The sequence below is a fragment of the Protopterus annectens genome, chromosome 12.part0, assembly GCF_019279795.1.
Source record: "Protopterus annectens isolate FY-2018-M chromosome 12.part0, PAN1.0, whole genome shotgun sequence".
In the NCBI taxonomy this organism is placed as follows: Eukaryota; Metazoa; Chordata; order Ceratodontiformes; family Protopteridae; genus Protopterus; species Protopterus annectens.
The window spans coordinates 179,443,662-179,465,972 of NC_056746.1; the positions used below are offsets into that span (position 1 = coordinate 179,443,662).

A 22,311-nucleotide genomic window follows, 5' to 3' on the forward strand; every position below is an offset into this window, starting at 1 on the left:
GTAAAGATTTGCATTTGTTGTATTTTCAGAAATAAGATTGTATTGCTTGGTCTTCTCCTTGATTGTGATAACTTCTTACTTGGCACTTAACTATCAGATGCATGTGATGCATTTATGCAACTATTACATGTACTGTGTGATTGTGTGTGTGTGTGTGTGATTGTGATTGTGTGTGTGGTATCTCAACTTATATATGGAGCACTGAAAGCAGCTTACTGAGAGTTTATTTTATGTCCTTACATTCACTGCTGCAGTATTCTTACCTGCTGCAAAAACCTGACATCCGGCCAGTTTTCCAAAGACTTCTGAATTTAAAGGTATGCTGAACGTCCCCATATGCATCCTGTGTAATGTAGGGTATAAAGGTGACGTTCAGGCTTACCAAAAACAGAACTTCTTTGCCACCAGTCTGAATGTGTCTTTTACACTGTGGGTCTGTTTACCTGCATCCGTTTTCTGCCAGTTGAACACATTTTCATTCTCCAGAGACTTCCTATGCCTGTTTGTTGTTTTTACAAGATAAATGCCCTGTTGGGGATTTTGTTTTTTCTTATTTTTTGTGTTCCTTGAGATTAATGTCATCCAGGAAGGGTAAATGCCAGTGTGAGAGACACTGCCACACGATAAATGTCTTTTTTGCTTAGGTGCTTCTCATGACCATATATCTTATTCTATGTGTCAGGCGTTTGTTCCAAAAACCCTTGCAGTAGACTTTCTTTTATTTCCTTGTATTTTGAGAAACAGCATCTTAGGCTACTCACTAAAGATACTGTGGAAGGAATCTCCTGCTCTGAGGGTCAGCTGTTAGGGAAGAAGGTATGATCGGAGTCTTCAGCTGTCCAGCCTCTGTCAGGTGTTTCTCTTGAGGTTATTATGAACCTGGAGGCTCACCCGGCACTGCTGTCCGATTTCTCTGTCTCTACCATGTTGGAGGCCAGTGAGGATCCAGCTGGCAGCAAGTCTGAATAGGATTTACAGGTGTCCATCTCAAATGTTCAGAGTGAATCATGGTTGTTTTTTTTCTGAGACACCTAGGGGAGTTCCTCAGTTTCTATTTGGGGAAGAAGTTCCTACTATGGTTCTCGACTGTTGTCCTGGATCTGAGCCTTCTCAGGACATTCCCTTAAAAGAGAAACAAAAGAATTAAACATGTTTCTTCTGCTTCTAGGGATTCACAAAGTGAGTGGAAGGCTTTTACTCAGGGGTATTTTCTGCGTTAATGTCCTTATAGCCTCCGTATGGGTTCCTGCTCCTCCTTGGTCCTCTACTCCTCTTAAAAGACCTAGAGACCAGGATTCTTCGGAGGATGAGTTGGATTTTGCCAACAAATCTCTAAGTTATTCTACTCAAATTCCTCCTTCTTTGGACTGTGGGTCAGAGGAGGAGGAATCTATTAGTCCTGATGTTCCTTTGGAGGAAATTTCCTGTGGGACACACTCTCTAGGATGATGGATTTTTTTAAGTGGAATAGTACTTGGGTCTCTTATATCCATAAAAGGTAGTATGAGTTGTTGCAGTTGGACTCTCCTAAACCTGCGGCTTCTCCTCCTGTCTTGTCTGCTTTACTGGATGCTTTCTCCAATGCCTGTCAGATGATTGGTTCTCTCGCCCTGCTGTCAAGAAACTTGATAGGTTTTATAGGGTTCCTGAGGATTGTTCTTTTTATATAAATGTCCTGCTGCTGACCCCTTGGTAGTGTCTGTAACCTCTGATAAGCCATCTCAGTTGCTTCCTTTGCCCAAGTTATTGCCTTCTGACAAGGATAGCAGAACTATATGTTGAGGCTGGGCAAAAAGGTTTACACTTCTGCTACCCTAATTTTTTGGGCTATCAATTATCAGACCCATATGTCTAGGTATGTGTTGCCTCTCCTTTCTCAGGCCTGTTAACTTATTTTTGATTTTCCAAACTCTGAGGGTAAAACTTCTGTTCTTTCCTTGCTATGTACGTCCTCTCAAGTCGTTTGTTATTCTATTAAATGTAGTTATGATTTTGCGGATACCTCTTCAAGGGCTGCTGTTTTTGGATCAGTTATAAGGAGGTATTCTTGGCTTAGGCTTCAACCTCTACCTGATGATATTAAAGCTAAGTTGATGGATGCTCCCCTGGATTCTAAACTTTTGTTTGTGAAATTGCTGCTGGTTTGGTTAAGTCCCTTCAGGATAATGGTAAGGCCTTGCATGAACTATCCATCCTTTCCCAAGCACATTTCTCTTTCTCTTCCAGTTTGGCTTCAGATCACTTAGGATTCTTGGGTTCTGTCGATCATTTGTTAAGGGTATTTCATGGTGTAGAAATCCTGTCCTCCATTTATGGGCATTCCTCAGCCTTATCTGGAAGATCTTCCATTTCTACCAGAGGTTCTTCAAGATTTCTTTTCTCAAGGTACTATTCAAGAGGTGCCTGTGCCCCAAAGGGGAATTGGTTCTACTACCAACTGTTTCTAGTGCCCAGAAAAGAGGGCACTTGGAGACCTATTCTAGACTTCTCTCATCTAAACAGTTTTCTAAAGGTACTTTCCTTTCAGATTCTGTTTTCTCTCTTGCTTCCTCAGGCCTATATGGTGTTTCTAGATCTCAAGGATGCTTATCTCCATGTTTTGATCCATCCTCTTTTCAGGAATTTTTTGCATTTCTGTGTTACTTCTTGGCATTTTCAGTTCTCTGCTTTGCCCTTTGGCCTTTCTACTGCCCCAGGGGTGCTCACCAAATGCCTTGCTCCTGTAATTGCCTTTTGCAGACCTCAGGGAATCCAAATATTTCCTTACGTGAACTGTTGATTCAGGCGTTCTCTCCAGAGACCCTTTTGCAAAATCTTCATTTTGCCATATCCCTTCTTAAGAGTTTGGGATTCTCTATAAATTTCAAAAAGTCTTCTGACTCCTTCTCTGGATCATGTTTTTCTGGGTTGCAGGATTCAGACAGTGGCAATGCTTGCATCACTGCCCCCTCCAAAGGCCTTAACTTTCATTTCTTTCTTTCACACTCTTTTTCCTCTGGCTTCCATTACCACCAGGGAGTTTCTGAGAGTCCTGGGTTTTCAAGGCATCCACCATTTTGATGCTCCCTCTGACCAAGCTTCATATGAGAAAGTTTCAGTGGTTTCTGAAGTGTGGCTTCAACATGCTCATCCTCTAAAATTTGTAGTTCCTCTTTTTCCTTGCCTCAGACAGGAAATTCTCTGGATTCAGCAGTTGTCTCTGAATCCAGGGGTCCCTTTTCATCCCAGTCTTCCCTCTCAGGAATTGCTGACAGATGCCTTAGACATGAGGGGGGGGGGGGTTGGCTCCCTAAAGGTACAGGGGGTGTGGTCGCCTTGTCAGAAGAGTGAGCACATCAAACAGATGAGGGTTCTTCTGCTGGCTCTTCAGGCTTTTCAGTCTCTCTCTTCTCCCGGGCCTCTCAAGGTACTCACAAACAATACCACAGTGATGTGGTATATCAACAAACAGGGAGGAATGAGATCTAATCTTCTTTGCTGGTTGGCTCTTCTGGTATGGGATCTTGCTGTCAAGTGTCAAGTGACTCTTCAGGCAGTATATATCCCTTCCAGTCAGCACATTGTGGCAGTTGATGTGAGCAGGTCCATAACTCAGTCCCACTAATGGATGCTTCACAGGGATGTGTTTCTGGACATTATCCATCAGTGGGGTACTCCTCACGTGGATCTTTTTGCCTCCCCTCTGAACAGACAGTTTCCTCTGTTTTGTACCAGAGCCTTAGGTCCTCTGGTATGGAAGGTGGATACCCTCTCATCCTCTTGGAAGGGGTTGCTTCTTTGTGCATTCCCTCCCCTTCCTCTCAATCTGAAAGTCCTGTTCAAAATTCAAAAGGATGCTCCCAAAATCTTGTTGGTGACTCTGCTTCCTTCTTCTTCTGCATCTAGCCAGGGACAGTCATCACAAGTTACATCACAGGGTGGATCTAATCACACAAGACAAGGGATCTCTTATCTATCCCCACCTGTCTGTGCTTCAGCTGACACTGTGGGGGAGAGGATTTTGATTCCTCATAGACACCTTTTAGCTGAGGATGTGCTGCACGTCCTGCAAGAGGCTAGGAAACCTATGAACAGGAAGTTCTATGTATCCAAATGGAAGAAGTTTTCTTTTTGCTGTCTCTCTTGTAACCTGGACCCACATGCTTTGGATGCTCCTTTGGTTCTGCCTTATTTGTGTGAGTTGCTCAATGCTGGTTTGGCCTATTCTTCTATTAAGCCCCACCTATCAGCTGTCTCTGCTTGTCTACCTTTTTCCTTTCCTTTAGCTGCTAGATTTGATGTGAAACAATTTCTTAAAGGTGTCCTTAATATTAGATCTCCTAGGTAGCCCGTTCCTTTTCCCTGTGATCTTAATTTTGTTTTGGAGAAGTTGACTCTGGCTCCTTTTGAGCCTCCTGCTTCAGCTTCCTTGCAACATTGTTCCTGGAAGACTGTTGCTTACTTTTGCCAGACAAGGTGCCCAAGTTGCAAGCCCTTAAGGCTTGTCCTCCTTTTTTGACTTTTCATAAGGAAAGCGTGTCCTTGCGCACTAACCCTTCTTTTATGCTAAAGATGGTTAATGAACTATCTCTTAATCAGTCTATTTCATCTGCCTACTTTTTTCCCTTCTCTGCAAACTGACAGTGAGAGGGTGCTCAGTACTTTGGACAAGCATAGGCAATTTAGCCTTGGTCATATCCAAATAAACTATCAGAAAATCTGATCATTTATTTGTTTCTTTTCATCCTAGATCTTTGGGGCTTGCTGTATTCAAGCAGACTATTCATTCTTGGATTTCTAAGGCTATTTCCTTTTGTTACACTTTTCATGGCAATAACCTTCATATTTCATTTAAGGGTCATTCTACTAGAGCTGTGACTTTTTCTGGTGCTTTTTTCAAAGACTTGGATACTAATTCTATTCTTGAAGCAGTTACCTGGACTTCTGTGCTTACCTTTACCAAGCACTACAAGTTGGATGGTATCTCTAGAGCTAGGGCTGGTTTTGCTAGTTCAGTTCTTCATGTTTTTTTAAGGAAATCTCTGCCCCTTCCTCCTCCCTAGTTTCCTCTTGAGCTTTGGCATTCTCCCATGTAGTTAAGAATACTGCAGTGTTAGTTTCCAAGTTATTGAAATGTCATTAAACAGTGTAAATAAAATGAACTTTGGAATTTGCATTTAGTAAGTCAGACTGCATCCATGTCCATTAGTACTAGAAGTAGATGCATCTCTTCCTTTTTACCTCTTATGAGGCATGAAGTTTATTTATTTATTTATGTAATGCATACAAATGACTGGTGCCAAAGTCATGGACTAATACTCAATACCAAAAAATGCATTATAGTGCTTTTTGGAAAAACTGCGACCCAGGCTAATTACTGACCCATTAGTCTGAGATCTGGGAACACATGTACACAGTAATCTGGCCTTTGACCAACATGTGGCCAAGGCCATAAGAAAAACATTCTATGTCATACAACTTATTAGTAAGGGCAAGGCATCCATGTCAAGAGAAGCCATAGTGGCACTTTATTTGGCCCTTGTCAGACCCATCATTGAGTATAATGCCCCTTTTGGCATGTACTTGACCAAACATATGCAACAGTTAGAATACCCACAAGGGTTCCTTACCTGGAGAATGTAGGGTACAAAAACCTTGTCTTGTACATTACCTTAAGACTGTCTCTATACTCTGTCTTCTGCAGGTTACAGAGAGGTACTCTATACCTGGCATACAAGACATCCTCGGATCCAGCTCTGTTGGACCTTTTTCACATCTGCAAAATGAGCAGCATCCGAACTACTAGATCCAAGTATTTAAATTTTGCTTGTGACATAAATAAGATATGCTGGCAAGACAGATGTGTGTCACAGAGGATCCCCATGCCGTGGAGCAGGCTTTCTATCCGTGTAAAGCAGAGTCCATATTTAACCTTTAAGTGTGACCTTGACTAATGGATGAGAAATCAGAAACTCATCCCGGGTCTGGCACCTTTGTCTCTGATGGACAGAGGTAGACAGTGATGCTCAAGCTAACATAGCCCCCTCCCCACATAACTTCTAGAAATGTCCTAACTAACATACCTCCTCCTAATAAACACCCATGCTAACTAACATACCTCCTTCTAATAAACACCCATAATTTACAGGTACACAACTGGGTTGGATTGCATTGCTAGACTTGTAAAGGCCCTGGTGGCCATTAGCCTAGTATATAACTATGAACCTATCAAATTATGATGTTACTACTGAAAAAGGTGGACATTGATTCCCTCTGCCTCCATTTGTTTAATTGCGACTCTAAGTAAGTCACATAGCCAGACAGAACTCCCTGAAATGAGTCTGAAAAAGGTCCATGGAGATCAGTGCTTTTACCATTTTGACCAATACAAATAACAAAGTAATAAATGAACCTTACTGATTTCTTCTTGCCAGTCATTCACTATGTCTAACTTTCCTCACATTGTCATATATTACCAAAGATTTATGTAGAGAAACCACACTGAAGACTTGCACATGACTACGGTCTGCTTAGTTATTCCAAGACTTTCCACACCTGCCAGCTATTGAGAATCGTCCTGAGGTTCAGATAAAAAAAATTCCATTTTTTTCAGACACCAAAGTGACTAACTCCTCAGTATCTTATCCAGCATCGGTCATAGTCCGATGTTCCCTTTCTGTTCTTGGGTTGTTCCATCCATTCCGTCTACCAGTCATCCTGGGTCTCTTCTGTGTTCCCCTCTTGTGACTGCACTAAGGACAAGCGAATGTATACGTGACGTTCTTCTACATATAACTGGAATATTATAGAGGATACACACCAGTTGGTGGTTCCCATGTTTGTGCACAGTCCATACACTTCAGCAGGACAGGCAGAGCAATAAAATGTGGCCTCCACATCTAGCCTATCAAAGAAGACACCCCCATTGTCTCCTCCTCCAAGAAAACTCATCTGATAAATGCTGCAGTTTATCATTCATCCTATGCATCCAGATTCTCCCTTTCCAGGTCTGAGCCCAGAGTCTGTTAATGTTTCTGAATGTTCCAGCATTGCTTTCTGGCATGTTAGACAAAAGGTTATGTCAGACTTAACTTACACATTCTTGGTAAAACATTTCTGGTGGGATGTCTGTGTGCAAACTGGGACCAAAATAATATCTTTCCATACTTCCTCCTTAAATACTTGAGTGAAGTATGCTGAACATGTTTCCAAAAGCTGTTATTTCCAGAAGCTTGTATGTAAATAGGTTTTTTAATGACACATGAAATAGATTAAGCATATCCCTGGGGTAAAATGGTGAGACAGGATGTGCAGTCTTTTCCAACAAACTTACTGTCAGGGATCTGCACCACATTACCATTTTGTATGTTCTAATAGCCCTTCCAAAAATAAATGTCTGGATGTGGAAATTCCTTTTCCCATTTGCCTTAATCCAGCCTGATAGCTGCAAAGCTACTACTGCCATCTATAGCTCCCATCAAGTACCTGTAGCTTCTGGATATAGAGATTGTTTACTTTCTGCTGACCTTGGAATTGCACAATGTACTACTTTGATATTTTATTTATAAAACACTGGGAATTCATGTAGAGTAAACTGCACCAGAATTTCTTTCTTACCCATAAGGTCAGGCAAATTAATATTATTTCCTGTTAATGCATCTTTATATTCCCCCCCTTTCAGCATCAGATAGTGTCATAGCAGTTTCCATGTATTGAGCATCATTCATTCCTTGTTGCTACAACATTGAAGCATTGTCCATTGTTATAACATCTGCCTCCCTAATAGAAAAGGAAGTCCCCCCCCCCAATATTCTGACCAAAATTTATGCCCAGTCCATGTAAATAACATTTTGGATGCTCCCTGAGAATAGGCCATATACCTGATTGGATCTCCTGCATTACAATGACCGATGGATTAGTAGTGGAAGTGATGATGTCCTTCAAGAATGCAACTGCAGTCATAACATATGGGTTGTCCTGCCTCAGGCAGCCCTTGGTTGGCCGGATTCCAAAGTCTGGGTCCGACGTCGGCTGATGTCGCATTTCTCTCTGACGTCAGAGCGGCTGGAGTACATAAGCATCAGCCGGCGCCATTTTCTTCAGTCTTTCTTGCCGCGCGGTGCCCGAAGCAGAAGCAGTTCGCAAGTGCCGGTCGGTCAGCTCCTGTATTCTTCAATTCCAGAGTCATCAAAAAAGCTAAGTACCCCGTTGGGGACCTTTTCTTGCCTCAGCCGATGTCAGAAATTACTGAAAAAGTTAACAATTGTCTTTCTTGTGGTAAACAAATACCTCATAAGGATTTCCACTCTTACTGTCTTCCTTGCCTTGGCCCAGACCACGACGTCTCGGCCTGTGTAGCCTGTGCTCGCTTCAACAAGCGCACTCTCAGGCGCCGGGCGGAGTTCGCTGAAGATTTTTTCGGCGAAAAATTTGCTTATACCATGCCGTCGGATCTTCCGACATCGCAAACTCCCAAGAAACGAAAAGACCGGGACCGACATCCTCGGCCCGCTTCTACCACCGACTCTACGCCAAAACCTACCGCGAGTGCTCCGGTTCCCCCTGAGACTGTTTTTCCACCGCTCCGAACCGAAGACACCGCATTACCGACGACCCCGATTCCGGATATCACTCCGACGCCAGTTATTGATTTTCCTCCGGATACCGAAACCGAGGAAATGCCCGAGACCATTGCTGTAGATAAGGTCACTCCTGCACGTGGAGCTGCCAGGCCTCCTATGGCCATGTCTATTAAGGCCTACACTAGGGCTAAGGCGGCCAGCAAGACCAAGCATCTTTCTGCTAAAGCCTTACCTCAGCCTACTCCAGAGACACAAATTATGACTACGGCTGCTGACTTAATTGCTATGATTAGAGGTTCACAGGCCCATCCTGAGAGAGGATCCCAGCCTCCTCCGGATAAAAGGCCCAGGGTTGAACCCTCTGACCCTATTCCTTCAGATAAAGATTCTGAGGACTCTGTCCACTCTGATGGCCAGGAAGAGCTCTTCCAGACCTATGAGGACTCGGATGCAGAGGATTCCATCCCCTCGGCCTCTCCTCCTGAGGATATTTCTTTTGGGGAAGTTCTGCATACCATGAGGGAACATTTCAAGTGGCAAGGCCAGGAATATTCTGATTCCAGAAAGCGCCTTCGGACTTTCCTTAAAAAGCCCCAGCACAGGCCCTTAGCTATTCCTCCTGTGCTTGATGTTTTGGATGATTTATATTCTGACTCTAGTGTTACCCCTGACTCTCTCCCTCCTGCTCCAGCCAAGCCAGACAGGTATTACAGGGTCCCTGAAACACATTCCCATTTATTCAGGGCCCATACTGCTGATTTGGAAACTATTTCCCAGGGACCTAAAGGTGTTTCAGCTTCCGCCTCTAAAATCCTTTGCCCTCCAACAGGGAAGCTAGGTCATTAGAGAGATGGGGTAAAAGGTTTACACCTCCACTACTTTATCTATGAGAGCTTTGAATTGCTTTTTCATATGTTACAATATCAGGATTTCCTGTTAGAAGATTTACAGAAAACATTGGCCTCTCCTGATCCTTTAGACAGGAAGTCTTTGCAGGAAGCTGTACATAACTCTCAGCAAGTAAGCAATCACTTCCTGCAGTGTGGATATGATGCACTGGAAGCTTCATGTAGGGCAGCTATGACAGGGGCAGTCATTCGTAGACATGCATGGTTAAAAGATCAACCTCTACCAGATCATGTAAAGGCAAAACTTCTGGATGCACCTTTGGAAAAGAACAAGCTTTTTGGTGCTAATGCTAAGGATGTGTTAAAGTCCATCGAGGAAAAAGCAAAATCAGTTCAGATGGTGAAAGATTTCCTCCAGGTTCAACCCCCCCAGATTCAGTAGGAATTGGCCTTCAAAAAACTGGTCCTTTCCTAATCCTGAAAAGTTTCAAAGGGGTAAAAACAGACGTGGCCGAGGAAGAGGACAATACAGAGGTCCTTACAGGGGACGTCAATGGCAGCCAGCAAACCAAAGAAGTGACACAGGGGTTTCACCTGCCCCACAATCACAATCTCAATGACTTTCCTCTACTTCCGCCTACCAGGGAACAAATAGAGGCTCCCTTGGGCGGGAAATTATCTCTGTTTGCAGACAATTGGCACAGACTGACAAAGGACAAATGGATTTTGGACATTATAGACCGAGGTTACAGGTTCCACTTTCATACCTTACCAAGAAAACAAGGCATGCCAAACCTACCACAAAACCAGAGGGCAGAGGCTATCAAGCAAATCTCTCTGCTGACTCGGATGAAAGCAATAGAAAGAGTTCCACAACAAGAACAAGGCCAGGGGTTTTACTCAAGACTGTTCCTTGTTCCAAGAAAAGAATCTCAATGGAGACCAATACTGGATTTGTCCACATTAAACACCTTTCTCATAGTACCAAAGTTCAAAATGCTGACTCTACAGCAACTCCTTCCCATGCTGGGCAAGTGGTCTTGGCTGATTACTCTGGACCTCAAGGAGGCATACCTGCATGTCCCTATCAGACACAGCTGCAGAAGATACCTCAGATTTCTTTCAGGGCCAGAGCATTATCAATTCTCAGCATTGCCATTTGGCTTATCTACTGCGCCCAGAGTATTTACAAAATGCCTGGCTTCAGTAATTGCTCATTGCAGGCTCCAGGGGATCCAAATTTACCCGTACCTGGACGACTGCCTCATTCAAGCGGACGAGAAATTGATGTTGACAAAAAACTTGGACTATGTCATACGATTATTTCAAGCTCTGGGATACACAGTCAACTTCCAAAAGTCAAGACTTCAGCCATCCCAGCAAATAATCTTCTTAGGAGCCAAATTAGACACAGCCTCTCAAATGGCTTACCTAACAGAAGACAAGCAAGAGAAGTTAACTCACTATTTCAAAGGTTTGGCAAAACTTACCCAGATGACTGCAAGGAGATTCCTACAGGCCCTGGGTTACATGGCATCCTGCATTCTCCTGGTTCCATTAGCAAGACTACACATGAGAAAGCTTCAATGGTACCTAAAAAGCCTATGGTCTCAGCACAGCAACAACTTGGAGACAACCATACCGCTCATTCCATGCCTACAAAAGGAATTCCTATGGTGGGCCTCGGTAAGCCAGGCAAACACAGGTATGTCATTCAAAAAACCACAGATAACACAGACCATAACCACAGACGCCTCAGACCTTGGATGGGGGGCGCACATGGAAGGCAGGTGTATACAAGGACAATGGTCTCCAAAGGAAACACATCTGCACATAAACCAAAAGGAAATGCTGGCAGTAATGCATGCCATCGAGGCCTTTCAACACCAACTTCGGCAAGGCCATTTACTGATACGGACAGACAACACCACTGTGATGTGGTATATAAACAAGCAAGGGGGCACCCATTCTTACCCCCTTTGCAGACTGACAAAGCATCTTTGGGAAAAATCACTGAGCCTAAACATTCAGTTACAATCCCAGTTTGTTCCAGGCAAAGACAATGTGCTGGCGGACAGCTTAAGCAGGAATTTCACAGATCCACACGAGTGGAGGTTACATCCGAAGATCTTCACACAGCTCACTTCGACATGGGGCAGGCCAGAAGTAGACCTATTTGCCTCTCACCTCAACCATCATCTACAAAAATTCTGCTCAAGGACATACCATCCACAAGCTTGGAAAACAGATGCTCTCTCATTCAACTGGAACTCCCTAAAAATCTATGCATTCCCACCTCTGCCACTGATGACCTCAGTATTACTAAAGATCAAAGCAGAGAGACCCAAGGGGATCCTAATAGCTCCGGACTGGCCAAGACAACACTGGTATCCACTACTATGGAGCATATGTCACACCAAGAAGTGGGCCCTTCCCCAATGGCCTCTACTTTTGACTCAACACAACTTCAAAACAGTGCATCCAAACCTTCAGACACTGCAGCTAACAGCCTGGGAGATCCCATGAATAATCTCAACCTATCTCTCTCCAAAGAAGTTCAGCGGATACTAACAGAGACTCGAAGACCATCCACCAGAAAGGTTTACTTAGCAAAATGGAAGAGATTCAGCATTTGGAATACCAGCAAATGGACATGATGCATCATTATTGAACATCCCACTCATCCTGGAATATTTGGCAGATAGGCTAAAGAATGGACTCTCATATTCTTCCATAAAGATACATGCATCAGCTATTTCAGCTAGATATAACACTGATCCGCCTGTCTTTTCACATCCTTTGCTAAGGCAATTCCTCAGGGGAATCAAGAACATTAAACCACCAAGAAAGGCCCCAGTGCCAGCCTGGGACCTCAATTTTGTCCTAGAAAAACTGACTCTACCTCCATTTGAGCCAGCAGCTTCAGTTGACTTGCAATTTCTCTCATGGAAGACAGCTTTCCTGTTGGCAATTACCTCAGCAAGAAGGGTTTCGGAACTACAGGCCCTAATGGCTATACCACCGTTCATAATTTTCCACAGATACAGGGTTTCATTAAGGACCAACCCTACTTTTATGCCAAAGGTGGTATCTAGGGTTTCTTTAACTCAAGCTATTCATCTGCCTGCTTTCTTCCCCAATCCTGAGAATAAGGGGGAAAGACTGTTACATACCTTGGACATTCACAGACAACTTCGATACTACCTGGACAGAACCAAGATCAGTAGAAAGTCTGACCAACTTTTTGTGGCTTACGCCCCTGCAGTCCAAGGAAAAGCAATTTCAAAACAGACTATTTCAAAATGGATTGGACATTGCATCAGATTCTGTTATTCATTTCATGGAAAGACTGTTCCGGCCAATGTCAGACCACATTCCACCAGAGCTACAGCCACCTCTACAGCATTCTTAAGAGGGGTGCCTACTAAGGACATTCTAGAAGCTGCTACATGGAGCTCCGTGCATACATTCTCCAAACACTACAATCTCCCTCTATACTCCAGATCCAGAGCAGGCTTTGCTTCGGCAGTCCTGCAGGGTTTGCTTGCCACACCATCTTTTTCCTAGAGCATTCCTCCTCCCCCAGCTAAGCTATGGTATTCTACCCATATGTTATGACTGCAGTTGCATTCTTGAAGGACATAGTACAGTTTTGTACCTACCATAAATGTAGATGTCCGATAGATATGCAACTGCAGTCGGATTTTCCCTCCCTCCATACCCCTCTATGCCTAGGGTCCACTCCTATCCCTGTTTCTCTTAGCTGGGGATATCTGTTATGGTGTATCTGTTTATTGCTCATTTACTTGTCTGGAATCCTGTTTTTGTTTTCCAATTTGATTTCAGCCTTCCTTGGAGGGCACCTGGCATCTGGGGCAAGAAACACTGAAGAAAATGGCGTCGGCTGATGCTTATGTACTCCAGCCGCTCTGACGTCGGAGAGAAATGCGACATCAGCCGACGTTGGACCCGGACTTTGGAATCCGGCCAACTGAGGGCTGCCTGAGGCAGGACAACCCATATGTTATGACTGCAGTTGCATATCTATCGGACATCTACATTTATGGTAGGTACAAAACTGTACTTTTCCTCTGTGGCATTTGGCTTTAAAAATCTGACTCCAAACTCGTGTTCTTTCTGATATAGAAGTAGAGGTGATAGTAATTGGTAAGTTTTTTTTTCTGTTTTCTCCAGGGTAGGTAGACCATAAGAAAAGTTGTCTTCCAACTGGCAAAATCCAGTTAACCTAGTATGAGTACTATTTTGTATTGTGGCAGATGATCTACATGGAGGCTGCATTGTGACCAATTTTTTTGTTGTTGGTTATACCATCTGGTGGAAAGGAAATGGGGAGGCTAAGTGAGAAGCACCCATCCATTTTTTTAATAATGGATGTTGCTATACCTGACATTCATGCACGCTGGCTGGAATTCCTTCAGTAAGAATTGCTCTGGAGCCATCTGTCAGGTGTCTGGCATTTTAAGAGATGTCTTGCATGAAAATATTTTGGAGCTGTAACAGTGCAGTAAGGTTTTCTTTCACTGTCCTGACTTCTAATTTATTAAGTCAGAAATCACCTTCCTGCTCAGAAGGGTCCAGAAGAAGGGGAGTCAGTGTTTTTCTTCTCAGTCCTAAACAAATCGCTTTCTGAAGCAGCCCGTTGTAGAAGCCAGTGGTAAGTAAATCAGTTGCTATCATGCACAGGGAGGGGGGAAGGGTAGAGAAAAAGTTCCTGTTTGTGATGTAAGTGGGTCCCCTGGTGAGTAAGATTAAGAGATTGCGTGTGTTTTTGTGTTTGTATATGTTTGAGTCTAGAGACACAGTTTTCCTTTCTTTAGGAAGGATGAAGGTTGTTCTTGCAACCCCCTAGTGGAAGGCAGGGGTCCATACACGGCAGACATCATTAATGCAAGTTGCCAGTGGATGCCCAGTAAGAGGCCATGTTGGTGAAAACCCAAACTTCCTACATGGATGTTTTTGCATGCCTTGCCTTAAGAGAAAGGATAGATGTGGATAGGGCATAGTAGGGTGCCCCTCCCATCTGTAGTATCATCTCCTTTTTTCCCAGCCTCCCAACCTCCTTCCTTCCCAAGGGGTTATAATCGGGGGAGGTATTAGATAGTGTGCTGGTGGTTCAGAGGTCAGTGGAAGAGGATCCATAAGACTGGCAAGCCTGAATGTTAATAAGTAAACCACGACATTCTGTTGACAGATTTAGGAGTGTGTTTGTGTTGCTGAAGGGCTCTCTAAAGAGGTATAACACTTTTAGATGTTTAATTCTTTTGAGAATTTTCTTTTAGGGTGGGTTAAGATAGCAGTGATTCTCTTCATTAGATCACTGTTGCAGTAACCTTAACAAGTATGGAACTTATCCTGCCTACAATATCAGACATGTAAGCAGTCTGCAAAGCTTTGGGCTTCTTTCTCATGCACTGTACATCCTCCCTTAGCAAGAGAGTACATGCAAGGTATAAGAGAGGATGTGTGGATGCACCAAAACCTGGAGCTTTCTTGCCATATGTATGCTAATGTAGACCTCTCATCAGCTTTTAGTAGTATGAGTATCGACAATTGTCTTTAGATACAATGTTGGGCAGGTAAGTATCCTCGCTGGAAAACCTTCCTTTTTCTCTGTAAATGTTTTTTCTAAAAATTTCCTAGGTCTGTCAGAAAGGAAAAATGTTCTTGGGGTAGACAAATCTCCTGTAAGGACTCCCATATTTGCTTTTTGTCTGGGGAAGTCAGCATAGCATCAGGTCCTGCCAAATCCTGTTTTCATTTCCTCATTAAAATAATGAGTGGGTTAAATTCATTAAAAATTTTCCTCAGAAACAAGCACTCCAGAGATTTGGTGTATGGTCATGGTGTCAGATTCCCCATTAGTGTGTCTCCCCCAACAGAAAAAGAAGCTGAAGAGGTTTCTGAAGAAACTTGGATGTCCATCACCTTTCTGATCTCTGGGGCTGAGGATTATGTTGAGGTGTCTTTGCAGCCTTTGGACCATCAGTCCACCTCTGCTGATCCCTCTGGCATTTCTCCTTTGGTGGCTGCTAAGGCCCAGGAGGCCTAGGAGCATCAAACACCTGTTCATACTATACAACAGGCAAACATCACCCAGAAGGGATAACCATGTACTGTTTGAGAGTGAGTGAGGCATACACCAGGCCCTGATGAGGGAAGACATCTCCAGGTCTCTTATGACGGTCTGGCCTATTGGTTTCATTCTTAAAACCGTTAGGCTGAAGACCCCTGAAAAGAGAACAAATAACTAATCATTCCATCTCTTTCTTCCACTCTTGCACCAAAAGGTTCCCAGGAGGACTGTTTCTGCTTTGTGTAGGGCTTATTTAAGGCCATACAATCTATTCATCCCTCTCTTCCAGTTGAACAAATGAGATCTCCTTTTTCTGAAAAGTAATTGTTCTCTGAATCTGCTAATGAAAGATTAGAGTACAACTCTCCGTTATCTTCCCCTTACTCCTTGTGAGTTTGAATCTGGGGAATAGTATTTCCTTAGATTCTTCCAATGAAGAAATCTCTGTTAGAGATACTATCTTCAAAATAAAAGATTTTTTTTTATTTAAAGAAAGTGTTATAGGAGGATGCTTCTAGTGCAGCTTCTGTCTGTCTCCAGATTCACAATCCTTTGCCCCCAAAAAGCAGACCGATTCTGCAGGATTCCAGAGGTTCACAAATGACTAAACAAAAATCCTGTTAAACACCTTTCCCTGGATAGAGACAGAAGTTCAAAAGCCTTTTCCTTTGGCAGAGAAGTTCAAAAGCCTTTTCCTTTGGCAGTCTGTTCCAAATGAACAAGGACAGTTGTCTTTGACAGGTTTGGAAAAAAGTTAATACATCATGTACTTTGGTCTCCTTTGGCCTTCATAACAGTTAATAGCCTTCCGAATCAAATCTAATTTACTTTATATGGCAAGTTCTGATTCCCAGGTCACTGCCCACCCCATCAAGTGTGCTTATGATGCAGTTGAAGCTGTTTCTAGGGATACTGCTACAGGTACAGTTATGTGTAGAAATGCCTTGGGTAGACTGCAGAACCCATTTTAATTCTAAACCATAATTATAAAGTGGTTATTTCTATTACTAGCTAAGGGAATGGCAAAGGTGTTGCCAAAATTGATAGATCTGGATCAATGTGGTTTTGTGGAGAAGATGGAAACTTTGATGATCCAGATGGAAGCATATTGTAAGAAAACACTGTTGTTGTTGGGTCTTCATAGAAAGAATACATTTGATTAATTTTAGGTAGGATTTTAAGAGTAGGACAGTAATAGCTTTTGTATTCCCTTACTGAGTAATAGGGTTACTTAGAAGGGTATATGAGGGGTCAGCTGTAAGAATTAAGATTGGGGGTCCTCTCTGACAGGCTGTGCTTGAATTGAGAAAACGGTAGGGGTGTCCTTTTTGTTTTATATTTAGAGATTGGCAAATAAAGTAAGGAACTAATTAATTCTAGAGTGTAAATGTTATGATAATCACGAGACGTTAGCTTTATTTGTAGATAATATTTTTACTTGAAAAATGCAGACAAGGACATTTTCGTTTTGTGGAGCACCCTAAGACTTGTTTCACATCTTTCATAATAAAGGTAAAACAAAGGCTACAGGGTAAATTATGTACCCACACATGCATTGATTCAGCAAAAGTCATATTTATGGGGACAGGATAAGATGAAATATTTAGAAGTACGGATTAAAAGCAATCTGATATGATAGCCAAGGATATGCGGGAAGAGTCTAAACAAAAGATAATACAAAAACTGATTAAACTGGAAGCTGTTCATTGTGAACATGGATAGTAAGATGTAAACAGTGGCAATGTTTTTAGTCTGTTTAGCTTATATATAAAAGTCAGGCTTATTTTTATCAACCAGCGGAGAAGTTGTGGATAATAAATAGTTGAGCAAATTTATTTGGGAGGGGAATTGGGCAAGAGTTAATTGGGATAAACTGATAATCTCCTTAGAACAAGGTGGTTTAGGATTACCTGATTTGAAGAAATTTTTAGAGGTACACAGTTAAGACTTGTACACATCACAAGCTGAAGGATATAAATCAAAATGGAAAGGGATGATTGTGCAACAGGGGGACGCTCATAAAAAAATAAAGAGAAAGTAGGATTTTGGATGTTGATCTTTAAGCAGAATAACAAACATGCAATGTATTATATTCATAAATTAGTAGAATGTATTCTAAGAACTATGCAAACATGGGAATGGGGAACTTGGATTTCTTCAGTCAGGGTGACTAGTGTATGCACAGAAAATAGGTAAGAGGCGACTAGAATTTATTGGAGAAATTTGTCAAAGGAACCAAATAACTAGAGAGGGAAAGGTAATAGTGGGATGAGGCCACGAAGAAGTCTGGACTGCAGGTTAAAGAATGTTTTCGTTATCATGGCACAGTTTGTAAAAGATGGACACATTTATGCCATTATTTTGGAACTGAATGGCTGCCAGAGCTGTCACTTGACATACCACAGCCTATTGTTCCAGTGTAGTAATGCAGATTCGGTAGTATAGTAATGCAGATTCAGTAGTATATTTCTCTAGTTTTTGGCAATGTGTGATATAGTCTAATGTTTATATATGAAGACCTAGCTAGACTAAATATTCTGCTGTATGTGTTGCATGAATGAATATACATTCATGTATCAAACCATGAGTGATAAAAACATAGAAAGAATAAAAAATTGCAGATCAAAAGATATGTATTGTCTGACCATTTGCTTTACATTTTCTGTAGTTTTTGGTGACTGTGGAATGAAAGATGTGTTCTAATTTGTGGCGTTTACAAGTCTGTCCAGTTGCAAGTGGAGATCCAGTTGTATATTGTGGAGCTCTCTGAAAGCCAGTTCAGTTATTTTTAATAATGTACAAGTTTGGTTAAATGAATTTGCTCCAAACTGTACATTGAAAGAGAAAGACACTGACATCTGGAATGAGAGCAGTGCTTGCCCAACCCAGCATGAAACCTCTGCTCTGTTATGATTGTCAGCTAGATATTTGATGTTTAGGCTGCTGTTTCAGGGAAAAATATTCTCTGCCTCAGTCATTTTTATTTTAGGATTGTTTTAATCTGAGAAGTGACTTTATACTGATGCCTACTGTTTTTTTCCTACAATTTAAGCAGACAAGAATGGAGACCACATTTGGACCTGCATATTCTGCTGTCACCACCATCACCAAAGGCAAGTGTAAACTGAAGCATCCTTCCAGTATAATTTGTTTCAACAGTTAAGTTTGACTGTCATACTAAATTATGTGGATGTAGAGCTTATGCCCAGTGTGTATGCATGATATAAACTGACTGCCCAAACTTCTGAAGTTTTGTACTGAAGTGAGCTACCAATCAGGGATGCCTGCGGAGTGTCGTATTTCTGTTGATTGTCAGTGGTAGATTGGTAAAGGTAAATTATTCCCTTGAAATCCACTTAGTTTATCTTTGTAAGCTTGTATGAAAACTGTTAGGATTATTACTGTATGTAGAAGTTTTGATTTATTTATTTATTTATTCATTCATTCATTCATTCATACATATATATGTTAAGTTGGTAAGTGCGCTGGTCCATGGAGTCTTTTTTTTTCAGACTTGACCTAGGACAGTTAGTAATAACAAACATTATTGTGTAATGACATTAGCAAAAATTAGTAACAGTAATAAATGTGGTAATTACTCAGAAAATCACAATTGACAGAGGTTCCAGTCATAATACACAGTAACAATAATAATAGATGTTTGAAATGATTTGTTCATGTCAAATAAGTGCAATGGTTTACTAATGGTAGGGTATATTAGATCATATACAGAAAATAGGCGTAAGGTTACAGTAAGAATGGTAGAGAGGAGGTGTTGTGGAATCTGAATGAAATGACATTAAATGAAGAGAAGTAGCAGGGAGAAGACAAGGTAAAAGAGGAGTCGTTAGAAATGTAGGAAATGAGAGGTGAGCTGAACCAAGGGGTAGGGGGATGGTTGTGGGATGAGAGAGAGAGAAGGTTCCCTTGTAACAGCAAGGGGTAAGGCAGATTCCCCATGATTGTCAAAACAGTGACAGAGGAAGGAATCCTTGGTGTTTCTTCACTGCTTTTGTAATGCCTGCTAATCCTAATCCGTAACCATATCACTACTCCTAACCAGTCTCTGGCTTCATTCATATCCTAGGAAGGGGAATATCTTTAGTGTAATGTGTGTATCTGAAGATGTTTACACCCAGTACACTGGGTGTAAACATCCAATGCCTGCTAATCCTAACCCTAACCATATCACTACTCCTAACCAGTCTCTGGCTTCATTCATATCCTAGGAAGGGGAATATCTTTAGTGTAATGTGTGTATCTGAAGATGTTGGTGACTGGGTGGGAGTCTCTGTGAGTATTTCCAGATTAAAATTAGATGAAAGACAAAAGAAGAGGATGTACTTGAGGTGTGCATGTGTGGTGGTATATGCCCGAGTGTCTTGTGTAGTGGTAGCATTACAAAAAAGTTGTCTTCCTAAGTAAGGTGTAGGGTTAGGAGTAGTGGTATGGCTGTTTGCCCAAAACAAATGTCTATAGAAATCGTTTCAGTTTTAATTCTTAACTTTTGTAGTGCCATAAATACTGCTTTACTCATTTCCCCTTTCATTTGCTTTTGTGGCACAAGTCCTTTCAGCAGTCTGACTGCCTGCAGCATTCTCTGTAAGAGTTGTGGGCAGCATTACACTTTATTTCTCCTTACTGCTCTCCTTTCCTGTCTTCAGATTGGAAAGTCATCATACCAGAAACAATTTCCTGCTTCTCATTTCCATCCAGCACAGATTCACATCTTTCTATAACATCTCACCAGGATGTAGCACTGTCACCTGTGAGCTCATCTTTATTCATTAATCAAAGTAGTGTCATCCAATCTTCCTTTATGAATGGTAGGAATTACCATCTTGTCATGTTTTAAGATGTACTTTTTCCTCCTCTTTCATTCCGTCATCATTCAGAATTGTTCTTTACTCTCCCCTTCCTTCACTGACTTGGCCCTCCTTCCAGCTAGCAGTAGCCTTTCATTGCCCTCTAGTGAAAAGAGTAGGAACACTTTTGTTAAACACACATTTGTTCACAAATTATTTGCAGATTATATATCAATGTACATACAGCTTGCAAATGTACACGATATATATTCATGTTTCAGCACTTTTAAAACATGCTAACCCCCCCCCAGCCTTTTTGCCACCACAACCAGTTATTTTATCTTTTATCTACGGACGGCGCAGTGGTGCAGCGGTAGTGTTGTCGCCTCACAGCAAGAGGTTCCCTGGTTCGATTCCCGGCTGGGGTGCCTTCTGTGTGGAGTCTGCATGTCCTCCCTGCATTTGTGTGGGTTTCCTCCGGGTACTTCGCTTTCCTCCCACGTTACAAAAACATGCATCTGGAGCTTTCTCCAGGGGCCTCCGCTGAAAATTGGCTTTGTTCCGAGTCGGATTTTCCCAGTTAACAAATGTTAAATAAAAAATAAATAAATAAAAATATCTTCCTGATTACATTTCAAGAATCCCACAAGCTCAAAAAACACTCTTCTCAAAGAAACTTTAATACTGTCTTACTTCTTTATCACAGTATCTCAAAAGGTAGCATACTCGCCTTTGGTGCAGACTGTGGGTTCTCTCCCCACATCAGGTAGTTGGATTACTTTTCCAATGCTGACAATATTGTGTGTGTGCCATCCTTCAGATGAGACATTAAATCAAGGCCCTACCTACCTGATTTTTTGGTAGTTCAGGTGGATGTAAAAGATCCAGTAGCACTTATCGGAAAAAGGAGGGTAAGTTTCCAGCTGCCCTGGCCAAATTCCCCTAGTCAGTAAGAATACCACCATGGGTGTCCCCTGAAAAGAGTCCATTGGCTAATGGGATTAACCAATTCAGTAAATGTAAATACATATAAATTGGTCTTTGTTTCATCCTTCATCATAAATACCACAGAATACTCATATTCATTTTTAAAGATGCCTATATATCATAATTTTGATATTTTTTTTCTCAAAACCCAGCCAAGCATTTACAGTAAATTTAAACATAATCTGTAGTCTCCTCCACAAACATCCTGCAGTATTACATACCCTTGATTCTTCAAATTTGTATTTCATATAAATTTTTATACCAATCTGTCCAGTGAAGATCGCCATGAAAATCCACCCTTTCCTGTACACCTTCAGTTCACCTTATCCTATGTAATATTCCATTGATTTTGTGGATATCAGGATGTCCCTGTGCATCAGCATAAACACTAGTCTCCATAATATATCTATAGCATGCTTTACGTTTATCCTTCATTCCCTCCTGCATTACTTTCCACCAAAAATGTCTTGTGTGTCATATGAATTTCATTTTCAGCTGTTCTTTTCTTCCTTGATAGTAGACGGTCCCAACCCCAACCCCCAAACTTCGCACACAGTCACTTTGCTCTCAAGCTATGTCTTTCAGAATTAACTTTCTTTAACATATAATGCATAAATGTTTACCCTAAATTTATTCCTTGATGTAACATACCCAGCCCTCCCTTCTGTTTCATATTAAACACAATGCCTCTCTTAACTGTTTCGGTATATAACTCCACAAATAATTATAATCTTAACCCCTTTTTGTCACAACTGGAAGCTCATAAACTCTCCCACTATAGCTTAGAATACTCAGTAAAGTGTTATTTGTTAGATATGATTTTTCTTAAAAGATACCTGTGTGATGATGTGAGGTATTGCCAACTCTGCCAGGAGAAGTAGGGCAGTGAATGTGTAACATATGCCAGCACAGCTAGCTGGAATTTAATAACGTATCATATATTATTTGAATATCAGACTAATTTGTACAGATGCTTCCGTTGAAAAAATGTATTTGTGAAGCTGCTTGTGTTAAAA

At 41.8% G+C, this 22,311-nt stretch overlaps 1 protein-coding gene across 4 annotated transcripts in view; it reads left to right on the plus strand.

Annotated features, from left to right (window-relative positions):
• TRAF7 (TNF receptor associated factor 7) overlaps nucleotides 1–22,311 on the plus strand; it is a 1,047,901-nt gene that overhangs the window by 154,852 nt on the left and 870,738 nt on the right. For 3 of the 4 annotated variants that reach the window (XM_044089204.1, XM_044089203.1, XM_044089205.1), the window contains exon 3: nucleotides 18,556–18,616. In XM_044089204.1, coding sequence (XP_043945139.1) covers nucleotides 18,556–18,616 — 61 coding nt within the window. The remainder of the gene's footprint in view (nucleotides 1–18,555; nucleotides 18,617–22,311) is intronic. The other variant, XM_044089206.1, reaches the window with a different exon arrangement.